General features: G+C 54.0%; 7 protein-coding genes across 7 annotated transcripts; 5 read left to right on the plus strand and 2 right to left on the minus strand.

Annotated features, from left to right (window-relative positions):
- The first annotated feature begins 1,734 nt into the window (after positions 1–1,734).
- DACRYDRAFT_22856 (uncharacterized protein) lies at positions 1,735–2,537 on the plus strand. Its single transcript, XM_040772983.1, has 2 exons — positions 1,735–1,908; positions 1,964–2,537. Exons 1-2 carry the CDS (start codon positions 1,765–1,767, stop codon positions 2,081–2,083), a joined length of 264 nt encoding a protein of 87 aa, XP_040627946.1. The 5' UTR covers positions 1,735–1,764; the 3' UTR covers positions 2,084–2,537.
- Positions 2,538–2,737: 200 nt separating this feature from the next.
- On the minus strand, positions 2,738–4,692 carry DACRYDRAFT_108381 (MFS general substrate transporter; the record flags this gene model as incomplete). Its single annotated transcript, XM_040768640.1, has 13 exons — positions 2,738–2,818; positions 2,876–2,996; positions 3,046–3,109; positions 3,160–3,317; positions 3,367–3,401; positions 3,449–3,510; positions 3,558–3,566; positions 3,615–3,833; positions 3,879–3,895; positions 3,941–4,077; positions 4,129–4,369; positions 4,422–4,458; positions 4,509–4,692. 13 exons carry the CDS (start codon positions 4,690–4,692, stop codon positions 2,738–2,740), a joined length of 1,365 nt encoding a protein of 454 aa, XP_040627947.1.
- A 665-nt stretch (positions 4,693–5,357) lies between these two features.
- On the plus strand, positions 5,358–6,361 carry DACRYDRAFT_22857 (uncharacterized protein; the record flags this gene model as incomplete). The annotated part of the gene is made up of 5 exons (XM_040772984.1): positions 5,358–5,531; positions 5,585–5,760; positions 5,805–5,878; positions 5,929–5,973; positions 6,017–6,361. Coding segments are annotated over exons 1-5 (598 nt in total), but the record flags the coding sequence as incomplete, so codon positions are not given.
- A 1,122-nt stretch (positions 6,362–7,483) lies between these two features.
- On the plus strand, positions 7,484–12,585 carry DACRYDRAFT_116883 (ABC protein; the record flags this gene model as incomplete). Its single annotated transcript, XM_040770280.1, has 6 exons — positions 7,484–8,113; positions 8,162–10,893; positions 10,944–11,108; positions 11,157–11,432; positions 11,479–11,764; positions 11,820–12,585. Exons 1-6 carry the CDS (start codon positions 7,905–7,907, stop codon positions 12,583–12,585), a joined length of 4,434 nt encoding a protein of 1,477 aa, XP_040627949.1. The 5' UTR covers positions 7,484–7,904.
- A 5,489-nt stretch (positions 12,586–18,074) lies between these two features.
- DACRYDRAFT_53321 (Pkinase-domain-containing protein) lies at positions 18,075–19,739 on the plus strand (the record flags this gene model as incomplete). Its single annotated transcript, XM_040775163.1, has 2 exons — positions 18,075–19,069; positions 19,121–19,739. The coding sequence occupies 2 exons, from the start codon at positions 18,075–18,077 to the stop codon at positions 19,737–19,739; spliced, it is 1,614 nt and encodes a 537-aa protein (XP_040627950.1).
- A 986-nt stretch (positions 19,740–20,725) lies between these two features.
- Positions 20,726–22,800, plus strand: DACRYDRAFT_100580 (uncharacterized protein). The gene is made up of 13 exons (XM_040767468.1): positions 20,726–20,860; positions 20,976–21,084; positions 21,137–21,180; positions 21,233–21,269; positions 21,320–21,438; positions 21,491–21,526; positions 21,625–21,708; positions 21,761–21,895; positions 21,945–22,183; positions 22,231–22,321; positions 22,376–22,483; positions 22,538–22,571; positions 22,619–22,800. Exons 8-13 carry the CDS (start codon positions 21,766–21,768, stop codon positions 22,677–22,679), a joined length of 663 nt encoding a protein of 220 aa, XP_040627951.1. The 5' UTR covers positions 20,726–20,860; positions 20,976–21,084; positions 21,137–21,180; positions 21,233–21,269; positions 21,320–21,438; positions 21,491–21,526; positions 21,625–21,708; positions 21,761–21,765; the 3' UTR covers positions 22,680–22,800.
- A 90-nt stretch (positions 22,801–22,890) lies between these two features.
- On the minus strand, positions 22,891–25,005 carry DACRYDRAFT_22860 (uncharacterized protein). The gene is made up of 4 exons (XM_040772985.1): positions 24,737–25,005; positions 24,576–24,684; positions 23,145–24,523; positions 22,891–23,089 (listed from the first exon to the last, which is right to left on the minus strand). The coding sequence occupies exons 1-4, from the start codon at positions 24,863–24,865 to the stop codon at positions 23,000–23,002; spliced, it is 1,707 nt and encodes a 568-aa protein (XP_040627952.1). The 5' UTR covers positions 24,866–25,005; the 3' UTR covers positions 22,891–22,999.
- Positions 25,006–25,188: the final 183 nt, after the last annotated feature.

Below are 25,188 nucleotides of genomic sequence, written 5' to 3' on the forward strand. Positions count from 1 at the left end.
AGTCAAGTCAGAATCCGCTAAGTCAAGTCAAGTCTGCTAATATACCAATAATTGGATCCATATAATGCTAACCAATAAGGGGCAGAATAAGCTAGATACAGGAGTTTCTGGAAACTACTTATACTAGCTACTGAAAACTGCACTCTATACTAATCTGGTGTTAGGGCACCAGCTCATTGGTTGGTCAAGAGACATGACTAAGCCTTTATGACATGGAAGTAGCTGGTATACCTTGGCATGTGCTGGAACCTGCTGGGAGGATTGGATGGTCAGGTGACCTGCTGTGCATGGCTGTGCATGACCTCATATGACCTCATCCTTGGTCATATGACCTGATCACCTGACTAGGCTGAGTAAGCAAGATGTTCTAGCAGGTTCCACCACAGAGGTATAAATATAAGGCCTACTCTGCCTGGGGACTGTCTCTTCAGACTTGGTCTCTTAGGATCATCCACAGGTACCTATACTGTAGATAGGTCTTAGTCATCAGGTCTACTCCACTTCCTTGTTGCCTGCTTAGACTCTTGGCACTCTTAGGTGAGCAGACTTAGTCAGCCTGTGTTGCCCTAACATCTGGTCTCTAGATACCTCTCTAAGGCAAGCATTGGCATGCCAAATATCCATGGTGGGTCAAGGCTTGTTGCTGGGGTGCATTGTGCGTGTAGTAAGGGTCCATAGTGCCACACAATGGTCTCTAAGGTCCAAAAATAACTGTGGGAATACTGGCCTGACACACCCTACCAGAGGTGGGGTTGTTCATCCCCCCCAAACCTTGAATACTAACTCCCCAAGTCAGTGGGGCCACAGGTGACATAGTGTGCAGCCAGGAATGCCATGCAGAACCACCAAATATCGAGTTAAGTGAGAGCAGCATTATCAAGGACCAATCAGGAGACTCTCTGCTGTAAGACATCAGGCCACAGATTGGGGTGCTAGTAAAATGGCGGTGTTGCTGTATTTGGTGAAGGGTATTGCTGCACATTTGGTGCTAAGGGTGGCTGGCTGGTGTGTGAAGACCCTAAGCAGTGGCTTGCAGCACTGCCTAAGTCTGCTCGAGGGACCCTGACCGCATTTTTCGCATTGAGTCGCGTGGTGCCTGAGACCCTGATTGGCCGATTTGTTCCTTTGCGAAGCCTGGTGTGGTGTTTATCTGCGCTGCCTTAGCTGAAACAGTGTTCCAGATATTGGCACTTAGCAGGGCCCATGCGCATTTTTGTTTTCTGCTGAGGTGCATTCACGCCTATAAATGGGACCAAATTTTGCCTTTCCTGTCCCTGCAGATCTCAACTGAACCCCTGCCTCCACTTACTCGCATCCCCACGCTCCGAAATGGCCAAGCCCAGCACTGGCAAGTCCGCCGCCAAGCCAGTGCCGCCGAAAGACGAGCACACCATGCTCAAGACGGCCGCCCCTATCGTTGCCCGCATGTGTGAAGATGTGGAGGATCCCGGATTCTTGCCGTTGGTGAAGTATCCGGACGTTGCACCATTCAGCAATGCGGTCGCGTTGCTCCTCCATAGTCCCCAGTCCACCCTTGTCCACGATTTGCCTGAGAAATGGGTCTGACTTTTCGCCCTTGACCAGCAAGAAGAGCTGGCCGCCTTGTCTGCGCCGCCCGAGGAGGAGGAGGAAGAGGAGGAGGAGGAGAAGAAGTTTAAGGTGATGTTGTCCGGTTTTTCAGTAAGTGTTTCCTTTTTTGCGAGCCGATTACCTTTACTAACCCGAATTATACAGACATCCCTGGGGAGCCTGGCCAGTCCCTTGATGAAGGCCGAGAAGGGCAAGGCCAAGGCCAAGGAGACAACGTTGGCAAAGTCAGTCATGCCGCGCCTCGATGATGGCATGGATGAGACACCGCCTGTGATCAGGGTGCACGGGAGGCCGATGAAGGAGGATTCCCGCAATGTGGTAAGTCAGCCTTTTTCCTCTTTGCGCTTTGAAGATGCTGACCAAAATATTGCAGGGGTGGATCCCGGAAGAGACGCTGGTAAAGGTGTTGCTGGCTACGACAGATGCCGCGGTGTTGGAGTCGTTTGCGGCTGAAAACTGCATGAGTCGTCCCCACTTTTCATGCTCCAGTTAACTTTTCTGATGCATTTTTCTCCTCTATTATATCAAGCTGCGTGTGGAGGTCCCGGGTACTCTCATACGTTTTACCGGCATACCTGCCACAAGCCCCTCGTCCAACTGTACAACGCGCGACAGAAAGATGCCTGATCCAATCAGAGTTGGGGAGAGAAGGCCGGAAGAGTTGCTTATCTCTGCAATCTCCATACGCTGCAGCGCGCATGACTCTGTCGAGATGATTGAGGTACCAGGACAACGTCTTGTCACCAAGCACTCTTTCACCCGGAGACTGCGGCCCAGATTCTCCAAGACAAGTTTAGAGGGTGAAGCGCGAGAATACCCGGGCAAGCACTGTCGGGGGAAGAGGGGAATCGTACCGTTTGAACACATTGTTGACAGGAGGTGTATCTCCGTGCGCCGATAATATGCACTATTAGGGGTTATACAGTACTGGAATTGTGGGTGCTAGTGCCCTACTACGCTTAGGAATATTAGACATGCAACACGGTGAGGGCATAGCAGAGGATCAGATAGATTTCGATCCAGATTACGTCTGGCTGTGAATCAGACAGAAGTTCGTGTATACGCAGACTAGCTTACAATGTGTATCTTGCGCTGGTACTTCATTTTCCCCTTAACATCCTCACCAACCCACTTCTTCCCCAGCGCTCTAGATCCATTTCACCCCTTTTTTCCTCTGCAACATTGACCTCGTTACGAGCATCAACCCGGACCCAGCTCCGAAGCACACCTGCCACAAGTGAGTCAAGACTCACACTCGGGGAGAATGTGGGCCACTTGAACGTACACCGGCGAAAACAATCCCTTTCCACCATGTGAAGGGCCCGTAGCCGATCAGAGCGCCTACTATCGGGCTGCCAGTGAGGACCGCCAGAGAGTAGACGAAGAACGACAGGCCCATGCGTACCCTGTGTGCGATCAGAGGTAGTAGGGAGGAAGGGTGAGAGACTGGATTACCCCACTTCGGCCATGCTATTAGCCATAAGAGCGATCATGGGCGGGAACAAGCTGACCACTTTCCCTAGTTGTGAGTAACTCAATACACTCAGAAGGGATGACGTACCCGCCCACCCGCCCCGGAAAAGAACCCGTACAGGACACAAAAGGCGATTATCCCGGGCTGGGTCTTGATAGACAAGAGGACGAAGACGAGGACAGTGCTGATGATCGTGCTTGGGATTTGGCAAGTAATCGGTCCGAATCGGTCTGCAAAAATGGTGGGTATGAATCTGGGGACGTTAGCCCATTATGCAGGGATTGGGGGAGAAGAGCACCGACCGGCCAAAAATAGATGCCCCATTCATTATTGTGAGCTGGGCCGATGAGTTCTTGATCTGATTGTGAGTGGGGGATGGCTCACTGTGTAGAAGCTGATGTTCTGGTCTAGACCGATGGTGATAGAATACAGCTGAATGTAGAAGACTGGAGCTCGCTCAGCATGGGCTTCTTTCTCTTAAAAAAGGACTGACATGGGAAGACTAGCAGAGCGGATTAGCATCATTCTCCAGCGGATTGCGCCGACGCACATATTCCAAACCCGGTAAAGAACGCACTCAGTGTGCCGATGAGATACGGCAAGTCCGTGAGCAGTGTCTTCAGTTTCGGAGGTGGGAGGGAATTGTGTGACGGGTTGTAGTTCGGGCGAATAAGTAGGTTGGCAAGCACTAGTCCGCCGAGGAGGAGGTACCCTGTTGCTCGCACGGAGGTTGTAAAGCCGTGTGATTGCAAGACCTTGTTGATCAGGACTGGGTGTGTGAGTCAACGTTTCTGCAGCATAGATGCTTACTCACTGGGGAAGATGACACCGCTGCCTCCTGTCAGTACGTAATGTGACGGTTCTAGATGAACCTACCCCAGACCGGAACCCATGTACAACACCCCAGTTACCAGCGCACGCCATTTGAGGAAATACTGCGACACCACAGCAACAGCAGGAAGATACATGAGGCCGAGTCCGATACCCTGTCCTACTCCTTGCGAGAGGAAGAACTGATCCTTCGTCAGCCATCGACTAGCACATACGGAGGGGCAGTTGCGTACCTGGTAGTATTGTCCCGGCTTGGCGGCACTCTGTGCGAAACAACAGCCAACTAGTAGCACGCTCCCGGAGACAGTCAGCGAACGGAATTTGCGCGCGTCGAATAGTATTCCCGCGGGAATTCCCATGCTGAAGAAGAGGAAATCCTGGACTGTGCCGATCCACGCAATCTCTGAGGCTGAGTGGTTGGGGAGTAACTCTTCGACATACGCGGCCTGGAAGACTCCATAACTATTTGCATATCTGGACGAGAGAAGTCAATAACATGTTGGTGCATCATGAATAATTGCATTACCCAGAGGAACACATGAGGATTAGGAACGCCCCGGCAACTGTTTTGACTTCGGCATACACGAGGAACGCATCACGTGAGGGCACTCACCAGTGCACCAGGCTTTCCATCCCCCGTCCGGTATGACATGCTCGTTCTCCTGCAGTACCTCGGGAGAGGAGTCGCCATGTTTGAGACTCTGGGAGCCGATTTCGACATCGCAGGGCTGCACAAGCGTGTCCTTGGATCGTTCTGATTGAGGCTCGATTAGTCGAAGGTGCTGGACAGCAGACATGGTGAGAAGACGAGGATGGTCGCTAGTATGGTTTATATAGCAGCATATATGCGCGCGATTCGGGAAGTCCGATAGATTTTGCCGGCATAGTCATCAGAGGACCATCAGATATGACCCGTACAACTGTAAGAAACTTGCTGAGTCAATCCCGAACAAGATCTGTGTAGCATCATTCAGCCAGGCCTCAACAACTACCGCACGGAGGAGCGGCGAGGTACCTTACTAAGGCAACTGCGAGGTTATCCCGCAGGAATTCAATACTTTGCGGAGGCGGGTATTACGGGCATAAGTTCAATTGGGCTGAAACGCAAGGAAGGCGTGAAGCGTGAGGTGCCAGGGGCGGACCACAATATCTCAATATATTTTGACCATGTTGGATGCGAGGTATCACCCGAACACTGGGTCTTGCTGCTATCTCTGGAACCGTTAGACAATCATTACTTGCACGTTTTAAGGATAAAAATATATCACATTGCACCAATAAGGATAACAAAGCGAGCCGAATAGGGCGCTGCATTAATGGTGACGGTGACGGTGAAGTTCAACAATAGAAAAAAAAGGGGGATGGGGCGGACCCTGCTTCAATGCCCATTTCTCGTCCCCTAGCATGTCCTTCCCGGGTCCCCCGAGTATCCTTATCGAAGTATGCGTCGACTCGCTCGAATCCGCCCTTACGTGCGCCCCCCTCTCATGCTCTGAGTGAAAACTAAGAGGGTAGCGCGTACGCGAACGGTGCGGATCGTCTGGAAGTATGTGCGAACCTTCCCGTGGGAGGGGGAACGACACCCAGCTCTGGGATGGTGAGATGTATCCTTGATCGGGTAGAGCTGCCTATCATGGTATGCGGGTCTCAACCTCAGCAGTCCTCGAAAGATTGACCTAGAAAACACAGGTGCTCATCCGGTGTCGGACTGGCGACTTTGTGTACACCCCCGAAGAACTCGAGGTGATGCGCTCCGACATCGAGGCCATAGGAGAACTCGCTGCCTCCGGCCCGGGAAAGGACGTGGGTGTCGTCATCGGCGCCCTCACGGCAGAGGGAAAGATAGACGAGCCGGCTGTGCGGTCGTGCGTTGTTTCTCTTATCAGGGGCACATGCTGAAGTGGGATAGATTGGTGCAAGCTGCGAGGGGCATGCAGGTTACGTTCCACCGAGCGTTTGATATGGTGCGCGACGCTGAGGAGGGTATGTAGCTTGGTTTCTAGCTTTTTATATGCAGCTGATCAGGTTTGCAGCCTTGACAACACTCGCCTCCATCCCGGGTATTCAGCGTATACTCACCAGGTACGTCCTCCTTCTACCTCCTTATCTAGCTTACACTCTCCAGCGGCCTCGCCGCAACCTGCATCGCCGGCCTCTCGCTCATCACCCAGCTTTCCATCGCCCACCCTAATTCCCTCACACTTATGCCAGGTTCTGGTGTCAACGCCCATACCATAACTCCACTGCTCCAATCCCTGTACCCGATCTGGCACGACCAAGACAAGAGAGGGGAAGTGCATCTCTCCGCCGGAAGGTGGGCAGAGCCGAGGAAGACGTTTAGGAGGGAGAGGATGGGGTTTGGATTGGGGGTGATGGGGGGAGAGGAGATGGAGAGGAGGGAGTGGGGTCGCTGGGAAGTGAACGGGCGGGAATTGGATCTGGTTAGAGGGCTCGTGGATGAGTTCGTAGGAGACTTCCAGGAGATTAGATGAGTGCACCGCACTGTGTAAGTACTTTATTTATGTGCCTCTGCGGTCTCTGTCTGTGTTCTTATCCTCTAAGGGGTTTATGGTGACATGCACCAACCTATACTTTAGAGTGCTCTCATCTCATGGCGGTAAAACGTTTATCCTCCTAAACCAGTCCTAATTTTAGCACACATTCCACAAAATTCCTGAAGTCCGCGTGACTCCCCACTCAGGTCTGTGCATTTAGACACGCCGCAATCCACCGGTCATCAAAGCTCATTGACCCCGCCTCCACCACTGACAACGGGAAGTTTATTCCTTGTCGTCTGACCCACCCTCCTCCTGGTCGTGCCCGGTACGTCAAGTGTGGGGTCGGTCGGGCCGAGCGGAAGACTCACGTGAGCCTCCGCTCATCTGGCGGTTGTAGATGTACATAACATGAAAAAGTACAAGTCCGTGCTCCACAACTAAAAGATACTCAACCACGCGGAAGAGATGCTGAACATAAGTTACGGCGCCTCGGAAGCTTATCACAACACGGCGCAAGGCAGGTCGAATTCAAAACCCGACTCCCTCCGGCTTGATAGGCTGCCGCGGCGATATGCTACTCGTGCACGGTCTTACCCCAGATTTTGTTTAGCTTGGTATTAAATGTCTTTCCCGCATGTGGATGGTTTGAATTCGCCCTGGCTGATGCATTGAATTTGAAGTGGGATGTGGACAAGGGCGGTAATCGTCTCGTATCGGGTGTCGGCACGGGCGCTATCTTCGGCTCGCCTGCCGAGCGCTTGAGACTGTTATCGTCGTGCCGGTCACTAGGACGGGACGGGCGCTACCCTCTGGAAGAAGTAATGGAAATCTGTGGCACAAACGTTTCTAGTTTGTACTGTTGTTAAAGAAGATTCGTTGTCCGACCTCGTCGCTGTCGAGTGGCGCGAGACGAGGGAGAAGGAATGGAGAAAGCGGGTGCCCCCAAGCCGTGCTGCGTCAGGGTTTTGGGGCGGAATTTGCGCGGGCATTGTCAGGCTTCTTCGGCTCACGTGACTTATGTAGAAACTGCGCACGCGGAATACCGGGCAGGTAATTTGTTCATCACTTGACAGCAGGGCACCAATCTAGTCCGAAGGCCGATGCGTGCCTCTCTTTGCCCATATGCGAACCCCGGACGTTCGCCACTCGGCCCTTAGGTTGCGTCTTCTCCACCCGCGGCACAAAATTAGAACCTGGCTCAGACGGACGCATGATGTTCTCTGCCGAGGCCGGCATGGCGCTGATTACCCCTCGGCCGAATGGGCGCCCATTTGGATACACACGCAAGGACAGGTGGGTGGGCCGACCCGTAATCTCTGTTAGGCAAGAGGGTATAACTATCGACAATGCACACAAGTACTGTCGATGAGGCTTCCGCCGTGATTCCGACTAACCCACGTCACGTTACGTCATTCCTCCCTCATCTTTCATCCCAGCTTGAAGGAGAGGATCGGTCGGTGCTGGCCGCATCGTAACTCCCCTCGCATCACGTCCACGCTCGACAAATCATCATGGACAGTCCTGTCAATGAGAAACGACCACAGACAACGAGGAGCACTGTACTTCGCACGGTGAGCACGGCAGAGAAGAGCGACTTGGAGAGCGGGGACACACCTGAGCCTGAGCTGGAAAAGGTGCAGGTGGTGCCGCGTGCGGGGGGGAACATAAGGGAAAAGGATCTGGAGGAGTACATCGAGACAACGAAGTGGAGGAGGAAATGGTGCGCTCTTTGCTCTGTGTGCTGTGTGTATGCTCATGATGCTCGTAGGTGGCAAGTATGGATGCCGAAGAACCCACCCCCACCCCCGCCTCCATCCTTCCAAGACGCGACCATCATTCCCCTCGCTACTGCCAACTTCCTCAGCATCCTCACATACGCATGGATCTCCCCGCTCATGACGCTCGGATATCAGCGGCCGCTGCAGGCGACCGACTTGTGGGCAATGGACGACTCGCGCAAGAGCGAGCTGCTCTCCTCGAAGCTTACTGCTGCGTGGGAGCGCCGAGTTCGGGATGCGGAGGAGTACAATGCGCGTATTGATCGAGGGGAAATACGTGTCACATCAGCGATGCGTCTCAAGAGCAAGCTTCTCAGTTGGCGAAGTGAGGACGCGACAGGGCGGAAGGTCGCTAGTCTCGCCTGGGCGCTGAACGACGTTTTCGGCATCGGATTTTGGGCCGGAGGGCTATTCAAGGTCTTTGGAGATACGGCACAGCTCATGGCGCCCTTGTTGAGCAAAACGATCGTGCGGATGATAGAGAGTCCTGATCCGAGTATCGGGCGCGGCGTGCCTATGGCTATCGGCCTCTTCCTCCTCACCGTCACCGCCTCCCTTTTCCAGCACCAGTTCTTCTTCCGCTCCATGCATACAGGCGTCATGGCCCGCGCCGCGCTCACTACAGCGTTATATAAGCGCTCGCTCCAACTCTCCCCAGCAAGTCGGACCACCTACCCGAACGGCAAGCTCGTCAACTTCCTCAGCACCGACATCTCCCGCATCGACTACTGCGCACAATGGTTCCACGCAGGTTGGACCGCCCCGATCCAAGTCTCTATCTGCCTTATCATCCTCTGCGTGCAGCTTGGCCCGAGCGCACTAGCAGGCTTCTGCATCTTCCTCATCCTCATGCCTATTCAGGAGCGGGCCATGTCCTACCAACTCGGCGTGCGGAGGAAGAGCATGGTCTGGGTCGACCGGCGTGCCAAGCTGCTCCAAGAGCTCTTGGGTGGGATGCGGGTGATCAAAGTCTTCTGCTATGAGATCCCCTTCCTGGAACGCGTCACGTCGATAAGACATGAAGAGTTGAAAGGGGTATGGAAGATCAGCATCATACGCGCCGCTAACCAAGCACTGGCATTCTCCGTCCCTGTGCTTGCCGCTGTGCTCGCGTTCGTCACATACTCCTTAACGGGACACGACCTAGACCCGGCAATCATCTTCGCCTGCATGAGCCTGTTCCAGCTCCTCCGCCAACCGCTCATGTTCCTCCCTCGTGCGCTGAGCGCTATCACGGACGCGAGCAACGCCCTTGAACGGTTGAGAGGCGTCTTCATGGCCGAAACGATGGATGGGGCATTGACGATCGACCCGGATCTGAAGTGGGCCGTGAGGGTGGAACATGCAGAGTTTAGGTGGGAGACGGTGTTCACTGGCGAGCAACAGGAGGACAAGGAAGGATCTAAGAAGGGGAAGAAGAACAAGGCTGACCGGGAGCTGAAGGAGAAGGAGAAAGAGGTTGCTAAGGATGGAGACAAGGAGCGACCACCTGATGAGCCATTCGCGTTACGCGATGTGAACCTCTCTATCCCCCGCGGACAGCTCGTTGCTATCGTCGGCCCTGTCGGGGCAGGAAAGTCCTCCCTTCTCCAGGGCTTGCTGGGCGAGATGCGCCGCACGAAGGGGACCGTCACCTTCGGCGGAGCGGTGGGTTACTGTGCCCAAACCGCTTGGATCCAGAACGCCACGTTGAGGGAGAACGTACTCTTCGGTCAGAGCTGGGATGAGGACCGGTACTGGAAGGCGATCCACGATGCGAGCCTTTTGGCGGACTTGGAGCAGCTCCCAGATGGTGACCTTACCGAGATTGGCGAGAAGGGAATCAACCTCTCCGGAGGGCAGAAACAGCGCGTCAATATCGCCCGTGCGCTGTACTACGACGCGGACATTGTTGCTCTCGACGACCCCCTCTCGGCCGTGGATGCGCACGTCGGTCGGGCGCTCTTCGCCAATGCTATCCTCGGCGCCCTTAAGGCGCGCGGGAAGACGATCATACTCGTCACTCATGCACTCCATTTCCTTCCCCAGGTCGACTATATCTACACGTTCCAGGACGGTGTCATCGCCGAACAGGGCACATACGACCAGCTCGTCGCGTCCAAAGGCACCTTCTCCCGTCTTGCCAAGCAATTTGCTGGTGAAGCGGAAGAGCAGCGCCGACGTGAAGAACTGGAGGAGGAGCGCGAGGCCGAAGAGGGAAAGCCGGCAGAGAAGAAGCCAGAGTTGACTACTGAGGCTGTCAGGCTGAAGATGGAGAAGATCGCTGTGGGCACAGCTGCCGGTACGGGAAAGCTCGAAGGTAGGCTCATCCAAGCTGAGAAACGCAAAACGGGCTCTGTCGGTCGGCAAGTGTACGGCACGTACTTATCCGCCGGAGGCGGGTGGACCAACTCGCTTATGGTCCTCTTCCTGGGCTGCGCGATGCAGGCCTGCTCTGTCATGGCTACTTACTGGCTAGTCTGGTGGCAGGAGAACGAGTTCAACAAGGCGAACGGATTCTATATGGGCTTGTATGCCACACTCGGTGTCTCGCAGGCATTCCTCACACTCGCTATGGGGGCAGGCATGACCTGGCTCTCGTACCTAGCCTCGGTGCGTCTGCACAAAGAAGCTGTTTTCAAAGTATTCCACGCGCCTATGGCGTTCTTCGATACCACCCCGCTTGGTCGCATCCTTGGCGTGTTGGGTAAGGACATTGATACCATCGATAACCTCCTCACTGGTACGCACTCTGCTTTTAAAGTACTTCCACCATCCTGACTCGGAACATAGAATCCCTTCGTATGTTTGCAATGACCATGTCCAACGTCCTGGGCACGATCATCATTGTGACTGTTGTCACCCACTACTTCATCGTAGCCGTTGCAGTTATCCTTCTCGGCTACTTTTACTATTTCTCTTACTATACCACGTCGTCTCGTGAACTCAAACGACTCGGTCAGTGTTGGGAGCTTTCCTCCAGTTCTCAAGCTCATCATTTCACAGACGCCAGCCTTCGTTCTCTCCTCTACGCACACTTTGCGGAAAGTTTGAGTGGCCTCGTTACGATTCGCGCGTACCAAGAGACCCCCAAGTTCTTGAGTGACAACGAATACTACACTGATCTAGAGAATCGTGCCCTCCTTCCGACCGTTGTGAATCAGCGTTGGTTGGCTATCCGCCTGGATTTCCTCGGCGCACTCATGATTCTCGCTGTTGGTCTGATGGCTGTCGTACAAGTAAACGGGATCACACCTGCGCAGGCTGGTCTTGTCCTGTCTTGTAAGTCATCAGATGATGGAAAGAAAATCCCTAACTTGTTGTACAGATATGACTTCCCTTACTCAGGCATTCAGTATGATGACTCGTCAGAGTGCTGAAGTCGAGAATAACATGAATGCTGTGGAGCGTGTGGTCCACTACACAGCCGACGGATACATTGCACAGGAGGCAGCATACCGCATTCCGGACAGAGCACCTCTCGCAAACTGGCCGCAACATGGTGCCGTGAAGATGGAGACTGTCCGCCTACGGTATCGCCCTGGTCTGGATGAGGTTCTCAAGGGCGTTGAGTGGAACGTTCGTGCTGGGGAGAAAGTGGGTGTTGTGGGAAGGTTCGTGATCCCTTTTTTTACTCCCTGTATACCTCATGCCTGATCGACCCGGCAGAACCGGTGCTGGCAAATCTTCCCTCCTCATCGCACTCTTCCGGCTTGTTGAACTCTCCGGAGGGAAGATTACCATTGATGGCTTGGACATTGCCGATATGGGACTTCAAGATCTCCGAGCGCGGCTGTCCATTATCCCGCAAGATCCGCTGCTTTTCTCTGGAACAATCCGGAGCAATCTCGATCCTTTTGGGCTTTACGATGACGCGCGTCTGTGGGACGCTCTTCGTAGGTCGTACTTGGTAGAGAGCCCGGCTTTGCCAGTCTCATCTGCATCATCCATCACGGCAGCATCGCTGCACGAGCCAACGCACGAGGACACTACGACACTGCTCGAATCCAAGACGGACGACCCGCTCGAATCGGCCGCGTCAGCGCGCTCACGTTTCCATTTAGAGACGGTTGTTGACGCCGAGGGATCTAATCTTAGTGTCGGCGAGCGCAGCCTCGTCAGCCTTGCAAGAGCGCTCGTCCGTGATGCCAAAATCATCGTCCTTGACGAGGCGACTGCATCCGTAGACCTGGAAACAGACGAGAAGATCCAGAAGGTGATTCGGGAGGACTTCAAGGACCGGACACTTATCACGATTGCGCATCGTTTGCGGACGATTCTTTCATATGATACCATTCTCGTTATGGACAATGGCATGGTCGCGGAACACGACACACCGCTGAACCTCTTCTTGCAGGAAGGTAGCATTTTCAGAGGGATGTGTGAGCGGAGCAATATCACGAGAGAGGAAATTGAACGCGCAAAGGATGCGTGATGTTTCAACATTTCATGGGCGCCACGTCACTGGAACGCATGGTGAGGATCAATGTGTATGTAGAAGGACAAGGCATAGACTGTATCGAGCAATCGCTGTAATGGAAATCACGTGCACGAAACTTGCGGTTTTACCTAACAATCTACGATAACTCTTCCGAGTATGTGCAGCGGAGCGGCAGTGTACCCAGCATATGCATCAAACACTGCAAGGGTATTGAGAACATTGATGGCAATGGTGAGTAAGGCTCTCCTGATCTTTACATTGCCCGTATTGGGCAAGTGATCATGTGGAAGGATTCCTCTACCATCAGGCGCCGAAGGACACCCGGCGCTAGAACGAGTGCAAAAGCGGGACGAGAAGGCAGCCAGTACTCGTCACATACGTATTCTTGGGCGTTACAGTTACGTTGTGCACAGGAGGAAGAGAAGTGTTACGTGAAGCTTCTTTTTCCTTTTTGGAAACAAGTGGATTGTTGAGCGTCCCACCGCGCGTAGATATCAGCAGAGTGGTCTGATAGTGAAGAGGATCCAGCAGGGGAGGCTCACCGTGGCTCGCGTAAAGCTAATGTAGAGAAACCCGGTATCGCTCAGGTAGGATGTCCCTGTACTAAGAAGAAGAAGAGAAGGCACGTGATTGCGGACAGCAAGTGCATGATTAGGAGCAGAACGCGACGCGTGCATAGGGGGATTCTCCCTGGCGAGCCAGTCAAGCCAAGCGAGCCACAGCCGAGGTTATTCAGGTATCTCAGGCTCGAGGATTCAGAGCCCCTGTCCACATGGCCGGCAGCAGGAACTCGAGGCTGCAGATCGTGCATGCGGAGCACTCCTAGTAAGCGTCGGAGAAGCGGGTATTCGCGAGTGAATGCCTTTCCTGGAACCTGTGGTAATATACACCATCGGTTTCTTTTGCCTTAGAGCTTCCAGGATGAATATCCGACGATGTTGTGGCGTCGCTAAGCAACCGCGAGCATCAGAGCCGGATGGTTCTAGCTCGATTATGTGCTGGAAGCGGTGCGGCGTGCCTGGAGCATGCTGTCAGAGGCGTGTGCAGTGTGACGCTACATGCCGATGTCAGAGCCCCCTCGTGTCTCCAGTATCGGTTTCTCATGTCAGCTTTGTGGGGAGAAATACTAGTGGCTCTGTCTCGGCGGTGCAATCGGACGGGCCCGTGAAATGCCTTACTCCGACTCGGGCTTACGAACCTCGAGAGGTACATGATCGATCGCCTGCTACGTGAGCGTGTAGGCGCTCATAGTCTGTGAAAATCGCCTGGTATGTATGATGGTACCTCGTTATTTGCCGTCTATCTTGATCGGAGGCCGGCGACGGATTTACCGGGGTTAGGCATTTCCCTTATGCCGAGTTGAATTCTTGGTAGGGTAATGGGGAGTCAATCCACGTTGTGCCGGTGTGACATCACGTGGTTCTCTCCGAGCGTGCAACTGTCGGAGTAGTTGCTATAGAATTTGTGCGCCTTGTGCGCGTTGAGTTGAGTTCTGCGTAGGCATTCAGGAATACGAAATGTTAGAATAAGAGGAGGTTCATTTCCGCGTGCGTTTGATGGAGGCAGCATGCGGCTCGGAGAGGAGTCACACTGCTCGGCTCCGCGTCAGAAAGGGGAGAAAGAATATTCTCAGATGTGATTCGTGGGTGGTATGTGTCAGACAAGGGGATATAATGATGCGCAATATGAGGTGGCCGAACACATCAATTGCCTGACCTCGTGTCGAGGTGAAGAATGGCTGCGGCGCTGGTCGGGATTGTAATAGTGAGAGAAGGAAAGTGCGCATGAGGAAGACGTCGGGAATGCAATCTTGGAACTTAAGGGACTTAACTTGTTCAGCAGATGAGAAGGTCAAGCTGACATTATTATTTCGTGTAGAACGACGATGTATAGCATAAGAACGTGCAATGGGAAAAGCTGAGCACCGGTGTTTATGGTTTTTAAATATGAAAGAGCGATGATTGAACATGGGTATTTGGAAGTGAAAGCCGGCAAGGTGGAGAGGATGAAGAGAGAGAGGGAGGGAGAGTGAATAAGTCCCGCTATGCCCGCCGCGCATGGCCGCCTCTTGTCCGCTAGCCCAGCCATACCCTCACCACCCTCTTCCCCCCTCTTCCCCCGTCCAATTCACCGGCCAACACACCACCGGCTTTATTATTTCTCTTCTCCTTTTCCCTCCTTTTTATCTCTCCTTTTATAATCCTCTTGTTCTTGAGGAGAAGGACAGCGTACACCGACGTACTCTGACGCTTTCTCACAGCGAGGACGAGTGGTGGAACACGAAGGATACACGACGAAGCGCCAGCCAATTCTTAGCGAGAGGGACGCGGACTTGAACAGGCGGTTGCTATCTCCTGTACTTTACCACCAATCTTCCCTTCCTCGAGCTGTACTAGTCATCTCTCCTCTCTCTCTCTCCTCCCTCCTCCTCTTCCCTCCCTTCCCCGTCCTCTCCTCCCCCCACCTCAACCTCAACAACGATCCATCATGTACTCATCTTCATTGGGGAACAAGGCATCGCGCCCGCTTGTCACCTTCAATCCCGACACTCCCGAAGACTATGACCGAGATGGACGCTCGCAGCCCACGACCTCTTCGCCCCCTCCACCTCGCATTGAATATAGGCGCATGAGGCAAGTCCAGCAGGAGATCGAGCGTAGACCTGTCAAGGAAAAGTCGACCCATCTCCAGCTCGGCCCCCGTCCGCTGCGCGAGAGTACACCACGCAACCTTCAAGTCAATGCTCTTCCTCCAGCCTCGTCAGCGTCCTCTTCCGGTTCGAGCTCCTTCACTATCCCCACCCCAACGGCGACCACGTCGACCAACACAACCACACCACCCACACCAAGTCCCCTCACCCCATCATACCACCATTACCCGCCCGAGCAGGACGTTCAGCGCCTATCTCCCAAGTACGAACGAGAAGATCCTTTCCACCAGATAGTCAACCTCACAGGTACGCACCGATCCGGCGGTAGCCATTCCCGCTCCGGTTCCAGTGCCAGCATCGTCGAGCCATCACCTATCACTGTGAGCACACCCGGGTCGTCCAGCACGACCTATACTCCGGTGTATGAAGTCCCGACGAATACGGTCCTGGTGGGGATCACACTGGATGGGAATGATTATCAACAGGTCGACATTACTGGTGTTAATGGTGGAACGAGGATAAGAGACAGGATACTGAGTTCGGTGCGTGCTTCGTTGTCGTTATTCGGAGTGTTCTTATACTTCATCATAGCTCGGGTTTCCAGCACCGTACCACCGGGATTTCTCAATGTACAAGACCGAATGGGGTACTACCCCTCAAGGCGCGAAGGAGCGGCCAGCAGTGACAGATGATGCCCTCTTGCTCCAAGTACACGGGGCAGCCAGCAACAACAAGACGACGTTAAAATACTATGTGGAGCACAATCCCAGTGCTTCTCCTTTACCCGCTGCTGGTCCTTCCCGTCCAGGACCAGCACCGATCCAGATGGTCCCACCCGGTACGAGTCCAGGACATGCATCATCACTGGCATCCGGCAGTCCAGAACAGCTCGTCTCCCCCACTTCTGCCGTGTCGGGCATGCCGAGTTCGCCCATGCCTGGGCAGAATGGATACCTCTCCCAACACCCGCCACATGCACACCCACCTCCCCGGCGTAGTCCCACAGACACGAGTCCACCTCCCCTCCCTCCACACCCATATATGCCCCCGGTACATTCGACCACCCTTCCCACCCCACCCCCCGCGAACCAGTACTATGGTTCACCGCCACCATACGCTGAGGCTGCGAGGGCCAACCACAACTTTGTCCCACCAACCGATGAAAAGCGTTCTGCGACCTCGCAAGTGCCTATCAGTCCCCCTTCCCGTCCTCCACCATCCCGACCACCGCCAATGCAGTACCAGGCAAACCTGGGGTATGCTCCTAGTCCGGCCCCATTACCAGGCACCCCACCTGCAGCTGTGCACGGACGAAGCGGCAGCGAGACGACACCACGTCGCCAACCACTCCCTCCCTCTGGTGTGCCGTACGACCAAGACTTGTATGCTGCTCCCGGAGGCGGAGAGGGGTACACTAATGCCGGTGCGCCGATATACATACGACCGCCGCCACCGCCGCCGCCGCCTATCCCGGTCAAGACACAACGGAGGAACGTAAGCATCGATGGGCGGATGGGGACGGTGGAAGGACTAGGGAGAAGCCCGAGCCCAAGTGGGTTGTATGCTGCGGCGGCGGCGGTGCAGGGAGGTACATATGGGAGGCTGAGTGAGGAGATGGATAGGGAGACGTTGGATAGGGAACGCGAGCGGGAGAGAGAACGAGAACGAGAGAGGGAGAGGGAGAATCAGAGGGAGAGAGAAAAAGAGAGGCAGGAGAGGGATAGGATGGAGAGGGACAGACAGGACAGAGAAAGGGAAGAGCGGGACAGGCAGAGAGTGGGGACGCCGTTGGGTGTGTATGGGAATGGACAGCGGATTGACAGTGAGTGGCCACCTTTAATTCTGCATGTGTGCGCCTAACAACCATCTCCTAACAGCGTCTGGTCGATTCCTGCCACCCACGTCGGCACCCAGACTCGCCTCCCCCACCGGTACTGGCGCGTCCTTCGCCCGCTCACTCAGTCATTCCAAGTCGACCACCCACCTCCGCTCAGGCACATCGAATACCTCCCTTCTCCCTATCGGTCCCACGCCCAGTCCGAGTTCTGCGCGTACCACGGGTGGGACCGCCACTGGAGCACGATTTGGTGCTGCTAGCCCCGCTCCGGGTCAGGTATCACCATACGGAAGTCGGACTGGCACGCCGAGTCGATCAGGCGGACCTTCCACCCCGTCTCTCAACACCCGTCGGCATCCTTCTTTCACAACTTACGCCCAGCCGCCTTACGGTGCTTCGTCGCCCGTCTCTCCCGAACGCAATCGGCGGAATGGTCTCACTATCGCATCCGAGAACGCTACCCCAACATCGGCAGGCACGAACTACAGCGATAACAGCATTACACCTACGTCAGCTATCCCTACCCCGCCTTCGACATTAGCGAGACACAGGCCACCCCCACCGTTTAACGAGTTGAACACGCCGAGTGACACGACAAACCAACGTACCTTATTACGTTCTACGCATGTACGTGGAGGGAGGATGCGCACCCCTACTGCCCCACATGGGAAGCGGGACTCGGATCTCCACGGCGGTTCTGGGAAGGACACAGACGACAGTAATAGTCCGACTTCTCCCAGCCAGGGCAGCTCACTTGGCCCGGCAACTCCCAGCGAAGATTCGACGGCAATCGCGAGCGGAACGGACGAGGAGAGCGGTACGGACCGCCCTGGACCTTCCAGACCGGTCAGGACGAAGCGCGCTGTCCCGCGTGCTCCATTGCCCAGCACATCCGGGCAGGAAGATATCTCCTGGTCGCGGTTTTTGGATAATGATAAACAGGGATCTGCAAAGACGGAGGATGATGCGTCACGAACGCTCATGCCGCTCTCGAAGATGAGTGGCTATGGATCTGCAGCTTCCACCATCAAGGCATCGTCTCACCTCTCGTCGCCTGCACCATCACCCACACCAAACCCACACATCCAGCTACAGCCCGCGACCAGTTGGTCGACAGGACCGCCGGTCATCGATTTGCCTATTATTGACGACGTGGATGAGGGATATGATGATGGAGGAACTCTTTGGATCACACCACCTCAGCCTCTTCCTCCAAACGCGGCAAACCGAAGACCGCTGGTGCCGCCCATCCAGACAGAACAGATCAACGGCCAGCCGAACGGGCGACCAAGCCCATCCCACGGTATCTCTCCTCTCGGAAGTGCCGGTCAGCCATCCAGCGACAAGGGCTATGGCGATTGGGAATTGCGTCCTCAGCCAGAGGATGTGTACGATAACCTCGACCAGTTCTTCCCGGGTCATGATCTTGACAAACCTGTTCTGGAGACCGCCTCGGCTGGTGGCAAGTCCCCTGTTGATGACGTCGCACCTCTTGGCCAGACCCCTGCCGCGGGTGCAACCCCGAAGTCCAAGCATAAGAAATCAATTCGATATGTAGCTAATGTTGCGCGGAAGCAGCTGCATGATGCGGAGGCCGGTGACGATCAGAAGACTATCATGAAGCGCAAGAGGACGACAAAGCTCTGGAACAGCAAGATCGAGGAAGTCGCTCCTGGTCAGGGGCTCCAAACGCCTTCTGAGCCAGAGTCGCCTGCCGTACCTGGTCAGCGGCCGACTGTGCGGTATACAAAGGGTCAGCTGATTGGCAAGGGTACATATGGGCGTGTGTACATGGGCATGAACTTGGCAACTGGTGAAATGCTTGCGATCAAGCAGGTCGAGCTGCCGAAGACTGCCTCGGATCGCGCAGATAACAGGCAGCAACTCGTGGTGGACGCTATCAAATCCGAGAGCAATACGCTGAAGGACTTGGATCACCCGAATATCGTGCAATATCTGGGCTGCGAGGAAACCGAGGATTTCTTCAATATGTAAGACGCGCCACCTTGTGCTCTCAGAATATTTACTGACCTATTTTCTAGCTTCTTGGAGTATGTTCCTGGAGGCAGTGTGGGCCACACCCTGCGGCGATACGGTCGATTCCGGGAAGATGTCATCAAGAACATAACCAGCCAGATCCTTGAGGGGCTTGCCTATCTCCACGCAATGGGAATCACTCATCGAGACCTGAAGGCAGACAACATCCTGATCGACCATGAGGGCAACTGTAAGATCTCCGACTTTGGGACATCCAAGCGTGCCCAGGACGCCTATGCCAACCAAGCGGGAGCAACACTGATGACTGGTTCGATTCCTTGGATGGCACCTGAAATGTTCATGAGCCAAGGCGAAGGGTATGGTGCCAAAGTCGACATTTGGTCCATTGGCTGCGTTTTCCTCGAAATGTGGGCTGGCGAGCGCCCGTGGAGCCAGGACGAGCTCTATCAGGTCATGTACAAGGTCATGACGACCAAGTCGGCGCCGCCTGTACCCGAGAACACCCATCTGACCCCTGGAGCTGAGGAATTCCGTTTGAAGTGCTGCGCTATTAATCCCGAAGACCGACCCACCGCCGCCGAGCTGCGAAAGGAACCGTACCTCATCCTGCCCAAAGACTGGAAGTTCCCAACGCCTTTCTCCACAATATCTGCTGTCGATTAGATGCAGATCATTCTTGTTTTTCTCACTGCAAGATCTCCACCACCACTATCTCACCCATCCCCTTCCTCCCTTTTGCTTTGCCCTCATCCCCACCATCGTACATAAGTCACATCAAAATTACCTCATGCTTGTTCCGGATTTTTTCAACGCTAGTCACGCCGCCCTATACCAAACGTCCATACCATCAATTCCTCCATCTCGGTCTTCCTTGCCCCTTCCCCTTGCCCTCAGTTTCCTTGCTTCTGTTTCTACTATGTCTTGCATAGGAATTAGTGACATACAGCCTTCGTCTTATAGCTACTCTGAATTCCATGGCTGATGTTGATCATTCCGAGCGTGGCCCTTTGCACCGACATTCTCATCCAAATGCCATATGAAGTATGTCAGAATTGGAGACAGCGCCGAAACGAGCTATTTGAATTTGACTTTCGCGGATCACACACTGGTTCTCACCGGCTTCGGCAACAAACACAATAATCCTGCCAGAGACGATGTAGGCTGACGATGGCCCGTTCCAGGTAGCCATGAGGACCCAAAGGCTGGGCATAAAACGATATTTTTGAATATGCTTACGTAATCGTCGGCTGGTAATTGTTGTTTGGACTTGAGACCGGAGCGCGTTGACGCCTGTTGTTCGCCTCGTTCCCTACATGTGGCGACCTTGCACTGCGCTCAACGTACACCCTGTGGAGCAGCTCCGAGTCCATATTAACAAAAGTATCCTTTTAAGGCGACACAATAACGATCTTGAATTGTACGGCTTTATATCCTTGCGAGACAGCTGACCAACACCATCGCCGCGCCGGTCCCGTGGTGATTATGCGCCATATACGGCAGTAGCGAGGAGAATGTTCCCAATGGCCTGGACTCGTTGGCGAAAGCATGGCCTTGTGTCGTGCCCCTCCGTAACCGTTATCTGTGCTTGACGCCGGTGCACGACAGGTTATAAACCATCGTCTTGACCCCCTTGCCTCCCCACTCACAGAATGACTACTCAGACCAACACCGTCGCCGACTGGGAAACTAATTATGCCGACGTGGAGAAATCCCTCACGAAACTGGCTGTGACTTTGGCGAACGCAGCAGAGATGTCGCAGGATCTCCTCGTTGGCGCATGGACTGTGGGTAATTGGGTCAACACAGCATAATGTTGTCAGACTGACAGCCTCTCAAAAAATGAAGAAATTGGAGGTCGATTATAGGAGCTTATTAGATCAGAATGCAGTTCTGCTGCAGGACAAATCGGTAATCGAAGGCCGTCGTGACAAACTCGCCGCAGACTTCGCTAAATTAAAAGAGGAGCATGCTTCTCTGGCTAAGCTTCAAAGTACAACGCAGGCATCAGGTATGGAATCATTCTCTCGTTGATCGGGTCCGTGAACTAGATTGTGCACCAGATTCGAGCTTCTCTGTTGTTCTGATCGATGGCGATGGTTCGATTGTAAGCATATAATTCAAAGCACGGGATCCAACACTGACAGCTCGTCCTGTAGTTCGATGCGGCTTATCTTAAAAAAGGTGCCGAAGGAGGTCAGCACAGGCTGGTGAACTCCACAGTGCCTCATCTGAACGCACACTAGGAAACGAAGCTGCGTTAGCCTTGCGTACTGGCTTGAAGCATTGTTTCCCTCTGGTCACACCACACGTTCGCATTTTCATATACTTGAACAAACTTGGTCTTGGAAGAGCGTTGATGGAGGTGATATTCCGTTCGATTTTCGAGGTCAATTTTGTGTTGACGATGCTGATAGGACAAGATTGTGACACCTGATGAATTTGATGCATTTGTAAGTGAAAATTCCTCTTTTTCAGGCGTTTTTAACAAACGTCTTGTAGAGTTGAGACTACCCCACACAATACCGAGACGTCTATTGACCGAAACCAGTCAAAGGTTTTCAGGCAGCTCATACTTCCACTTCTGTTATCGATGTTGGGTACGGCAAGGAAGCTGCTGATGCCAAAATCCGTGGTACTAGCCTTGAGCATAAACGGAGGAGCATTGACCTGAATTTTCTCCCAAGATGCTATGGCTTTCCACCTGAGTTTGTCCGAGTGCAAGCTGGTGGTTCTTGGTGCTTCCCATGATAATGGCTACGGCACCCTGTTGAGGTCTTTGCGGACCGACGGCAAGATGTCGCGAATTGGACTTTTGAAAGGCGAGCCTCGAACTCATCAACAAGTACTCCCCATTAACTCAGAGCTCAGGATATGAGTGCGTGGCACAAGAACTGAAGGAGTTTGAAGAATGGATGGCCGAGATACCGTGGCTGTTCATGGCACAAAAACTTGGTGACGCAAATCGCTCCTCCAGAAGTGTTTCCCCTGTCAGTCCTACGAAGTCACCAAGGCCTACCACTTTCTCTGCTGCTGCCAAGACCGCAAACGGTAGCGGAGCTTCGTGGCAAGTAGTCTCATTCAAGGCTTCGAAGAAAGCTCAGATTAATGTGGGTGGAGTTGAAGAGGGCCGAGTTATGCCTGACCTGCATACCAGACTATCAAAGATCTCGATCCCAGGCCATGCTATGGTCACTATCTTCGTGAGGGGTGTACTAAAGATACCTGCAAGTATGGCCATGATTATGGTATACCCTTCCCATAAACCGCCGAACATATTGGTGATCAAGCTTGCTCCACAGATCTATCAAAGAATGCCATGGGAGAACTCAGGAAATTCGCAAAGCGAATCAGCTGTGATTATTGGATCCACGACATGTGTCCATATACCGCAGAGACTTGCATCAATGGTACGCACGGAGCACATCGTATGTCGCGGCACGCATCGACTGAATGACTCTCAGGTCATGTCTGTCACAATGGACAACTGTGCCCCTTGTGAGTATGCACATCCACCCCCAGATCGCTAATTGACGTCTTTGCAGCCGCGGGAATACTTGCTTTTTCCAGAAATGGCACGACGAGAATCCTGCTCGTCTCAAATGAGTGAGCTTGCGATTGAAACTGTTCTTTAGTAAACCCCTAGATACCCCTCGCGCGATCAGGCAGTTAACTTGATCGCGTTGCGGTACCTCATCTCGCTAGTTTCCGAATGTCATGTCTGTTGTCATGCCCAGCGCTAGATTCCTGCGACATTCTCGCACACATGTGTAAGGCTCGGCGGCAAGAAGACACAATTCCAAGGTGTAAGCGAACGCGCAGTAACCAAGTCTCATTGCGCAGACCAATGGAAGAAGGAACCCTAGCTACTGCTACACTTGATTCTCCATTTGGAATGACCGAACATTTCCCAGAAATGCCGTTGCTCAGAAGTGCTCCTTAGCAAAAGTGAACTTGAGGGACTTCGTGTTCTGGGCCGAAGTGGCGGATTTGAGAGCCTTAGCAATGGCAGAAGGCTGTGATGAATATTAGTAATGTAGTTAGTTTCATCGAAAACGGGTTACGACATACCCCGCAGTAGTACGTTCCGATCCGGGTCTTGAGCGTAGACTCCCTTCCAGGCAGATACTGCCCGCCCTCGAGAGCCATCCTGAGATTCGAAAAGATAGAGGGCCAGTCGGGTCTGCCGAACATAGTACGGCTGCGGAGCAGAGTGAGAGGGTCGTAAGCCGCACCGGCATCGTTGACGGCGATGTTGTAAAGCGTGTCCTCCGAGACCTTTTGGGTGATGTAGATGTTGATACGGAGGAAGTTGGGGTCGGTCTGGGCAGCCTCGATCTCCTGCAGCAGACTCTGGAACCAACCGAAGATGGAGGCGTCCCTGCACACCCAGATGAACTCGACCCTGCGCAAGGCACCCAGGTTACCCCGCCTCTGACGGTACCAGATATGCTTAAGGATACTGGCGAAGGGGGTAACACCAATACCGGCACCGACGAGAACAGCAACCTCGGACTCGAAGACATCCTCTGCTGGGGCACCGAATGGACCATCAATGCGCACCACGGGCAGGCCACGGCTGTTCATGGTTTCGTCCACTTCGACGAAGTCGCCACGGGTGGGCATGCCCATCTGCATCTTCTCGTCCTTCTCGCTCGCCTTCAGGGCAGCCTTCGTCATCTGCGCAACGACATTCGGCCCGGCACCGAGCCGTTCACCAAGAGCTTGTGTCCAGTCACCGACCTGGCGGATATGCACGGAGACGTACGGGTCCTCAGGCGCAGAGGTGATCGTGAATGGATGCCATTGGTATCTGGAGACTTCTGGGACTTGGATGAACAGCCACTGGCCAGCGGTGTACTTGAACGACTTCTTGATGATGCGTAGCTCCATCGCCCCCGAGGGATGGACGAGGACCTTATCGAGCTGGGTAGCACGGCGCGCACGGAACTCGCGATACATGCGCTCGCCGAAGTAGAGGATACCGGGCCAGATGGTGTACCGCCAGCTCATGTAGCCGAGGCAGTGCTCGGTGCTGTAGAAGGGGAACGTGCTGATGTAGTCTGGATCGACGCTGTCTCGTACGAAGCAGCCAGTTGCGTGGGAATACAGGCCGATCATGAAAAAGAAAGCGAGATGGTGGGTGTACCAGAATACCTCGAAGCACTGGGCGCGGACCTTGTGATGCGCAGTGGTGTACATGAGCACCATGATGAGGAGCATGACATGGCCGGTGATACCACCTGCTTGCTCATAGTGAATCTGCCATGCAGCTTCTTGCCGGACCTGAGTGCGCTCGACGTTGATGAAGTTGACGTAGTGCGCAGTTGTATGCACCATTGCCCAGAACGCCATCGAGTATGCTACTTGACGGTGGAACCAGATGTTCTCGTCGGCAGGGAAGAGCCACGACAATTTGGGTCGGACAACCTTGATGATATTGCGAAGCACTATATCAATCTGTTAGATGAAGGAGACGAGGAGAAGAAGCAGACCGCGTACTTGGGACTAGAATCATAAATCCATCCAGAGCCAGCACCAGGCCGGCACCGCGAGATACCCAGACGGACCACTTCAGACCGTTCAGAGCAGCAAGGCGCACATTCGTTTCCTATAACCGATTTAACAGCTGATAGAACACGGATCAAAGAGACGGGACGCACCTGAGAGTACCACCCATAAGCGAAGACGAAGAGCTGGGTACCGTACCAGAGGAAATTGAAGATTGCGCGTGAAGGGGTCAAGAATTCCCGCTTGACCCAGCCCTCAAATCCAGTAGGTTCCTTAGCCATCCTTTCCAGAGGAATGACAATGAGACGAGAGTATACGCGATATCAGGCAAAGGAGGGAGAATCCGACGCTCAACGTCGGTCGGGGGAGAGGTGAGAGGTGAGGGACCGAGGGGGAGGTATCCAGCGCCCAGATATGAAAGGGTGACCGTTGAAATAGGTGTTTGATTTGTCGGTTTGTCCGTTGCCGTCTGTCATAGCCATCAACCGGTAGAATAGGGCGGACCGTTGATGCATGGTGACCGAAGAGACCTCTCCTGAGCGGAGAAGACGGCGGGAAGGGTGACCACGGCAACGAGGGACGCGACCCGTACGACCCGCGCCAT

The sequence above is a fragment of the Dacryopinax primogenitus genome (assembly GCF_000292625.1).
Source record: "Dacryopinax primogenitus strain DJM-731 SS1 chromosome Unknown DACRYscaffold_11, whole genome shotgun sequence".
Taxonomy (NCBI): domain Eukaryota; kingdom Fungi; phylum Basidiomycota; class Dacrymycetes; order Dacrymycetales; family Dacrymycetaceae; genus Dacryopinax; species Dacryopinax primogenitus.

Excerpts from the sequence above, each read along its gene's own strand:
- DACRYDRAFT_22860 (XM_040772985.1), bottom strand. The coding sequence starts at position 24,865 with ATGGCTAAGGAACCTACTGGATTTGAGGGCTGGGTCAAGCGGGAATTC. Across the intron at positions 24,685-24,736 it reads CTTATGGGTGGTACTCTCAG|GAAACGAATGTGCGCCTTGC; the intron begins GTGCGTCCCGTC and ends AATCGGTTATAG. Across the intron at positions 24,524-24,575 it reads ATTTATGATTCTAGTCCCAA|TGCTTCGCAATATCATCAAG; the intron begins GTACGCGGTCTG and ends AGATTGATATAG.
- DACRYDRAFT_22856 (XM_040772983.1), top strand. The coding sequence starts at position 1,765 with ATGAAGGCCGAGAAGGGCAAGGCCAAGGCCAAGGAGACAACGTTGGCA. Across the intron at positions 1,909-1,963 it reads AGGAGGATTCCCGCAATGTG|GGGTGGATCCCGGAAGAGAC; the intron begins GTAAGTCAGCCT and ends AAAATATTGCAG.
- DACRYDRAFT_100580 (XM_040767468.1), top strand. The coding sequence starts at position 21,766 with ATGGCTTTCCACCTGAGTTTGTCCGAGTGCAAGCTGGTGGTTCTTGGT. Across the intron at positions 22,484-22,537 it reads CGCAGAGACTTGCATCAATG|GTCATGTCTGTCACAATGGA; the intron begins GTACGCACGGAG and ends AATGACTCTCAG. Across the intron at positions 22,572-22,618 it reads AATGGACAACTGTGCCCCTT|CCGCGGGAATACTTGCTTTT; the intron begins GTGAGTATGCAC and ends ACGTCTTTGCAG.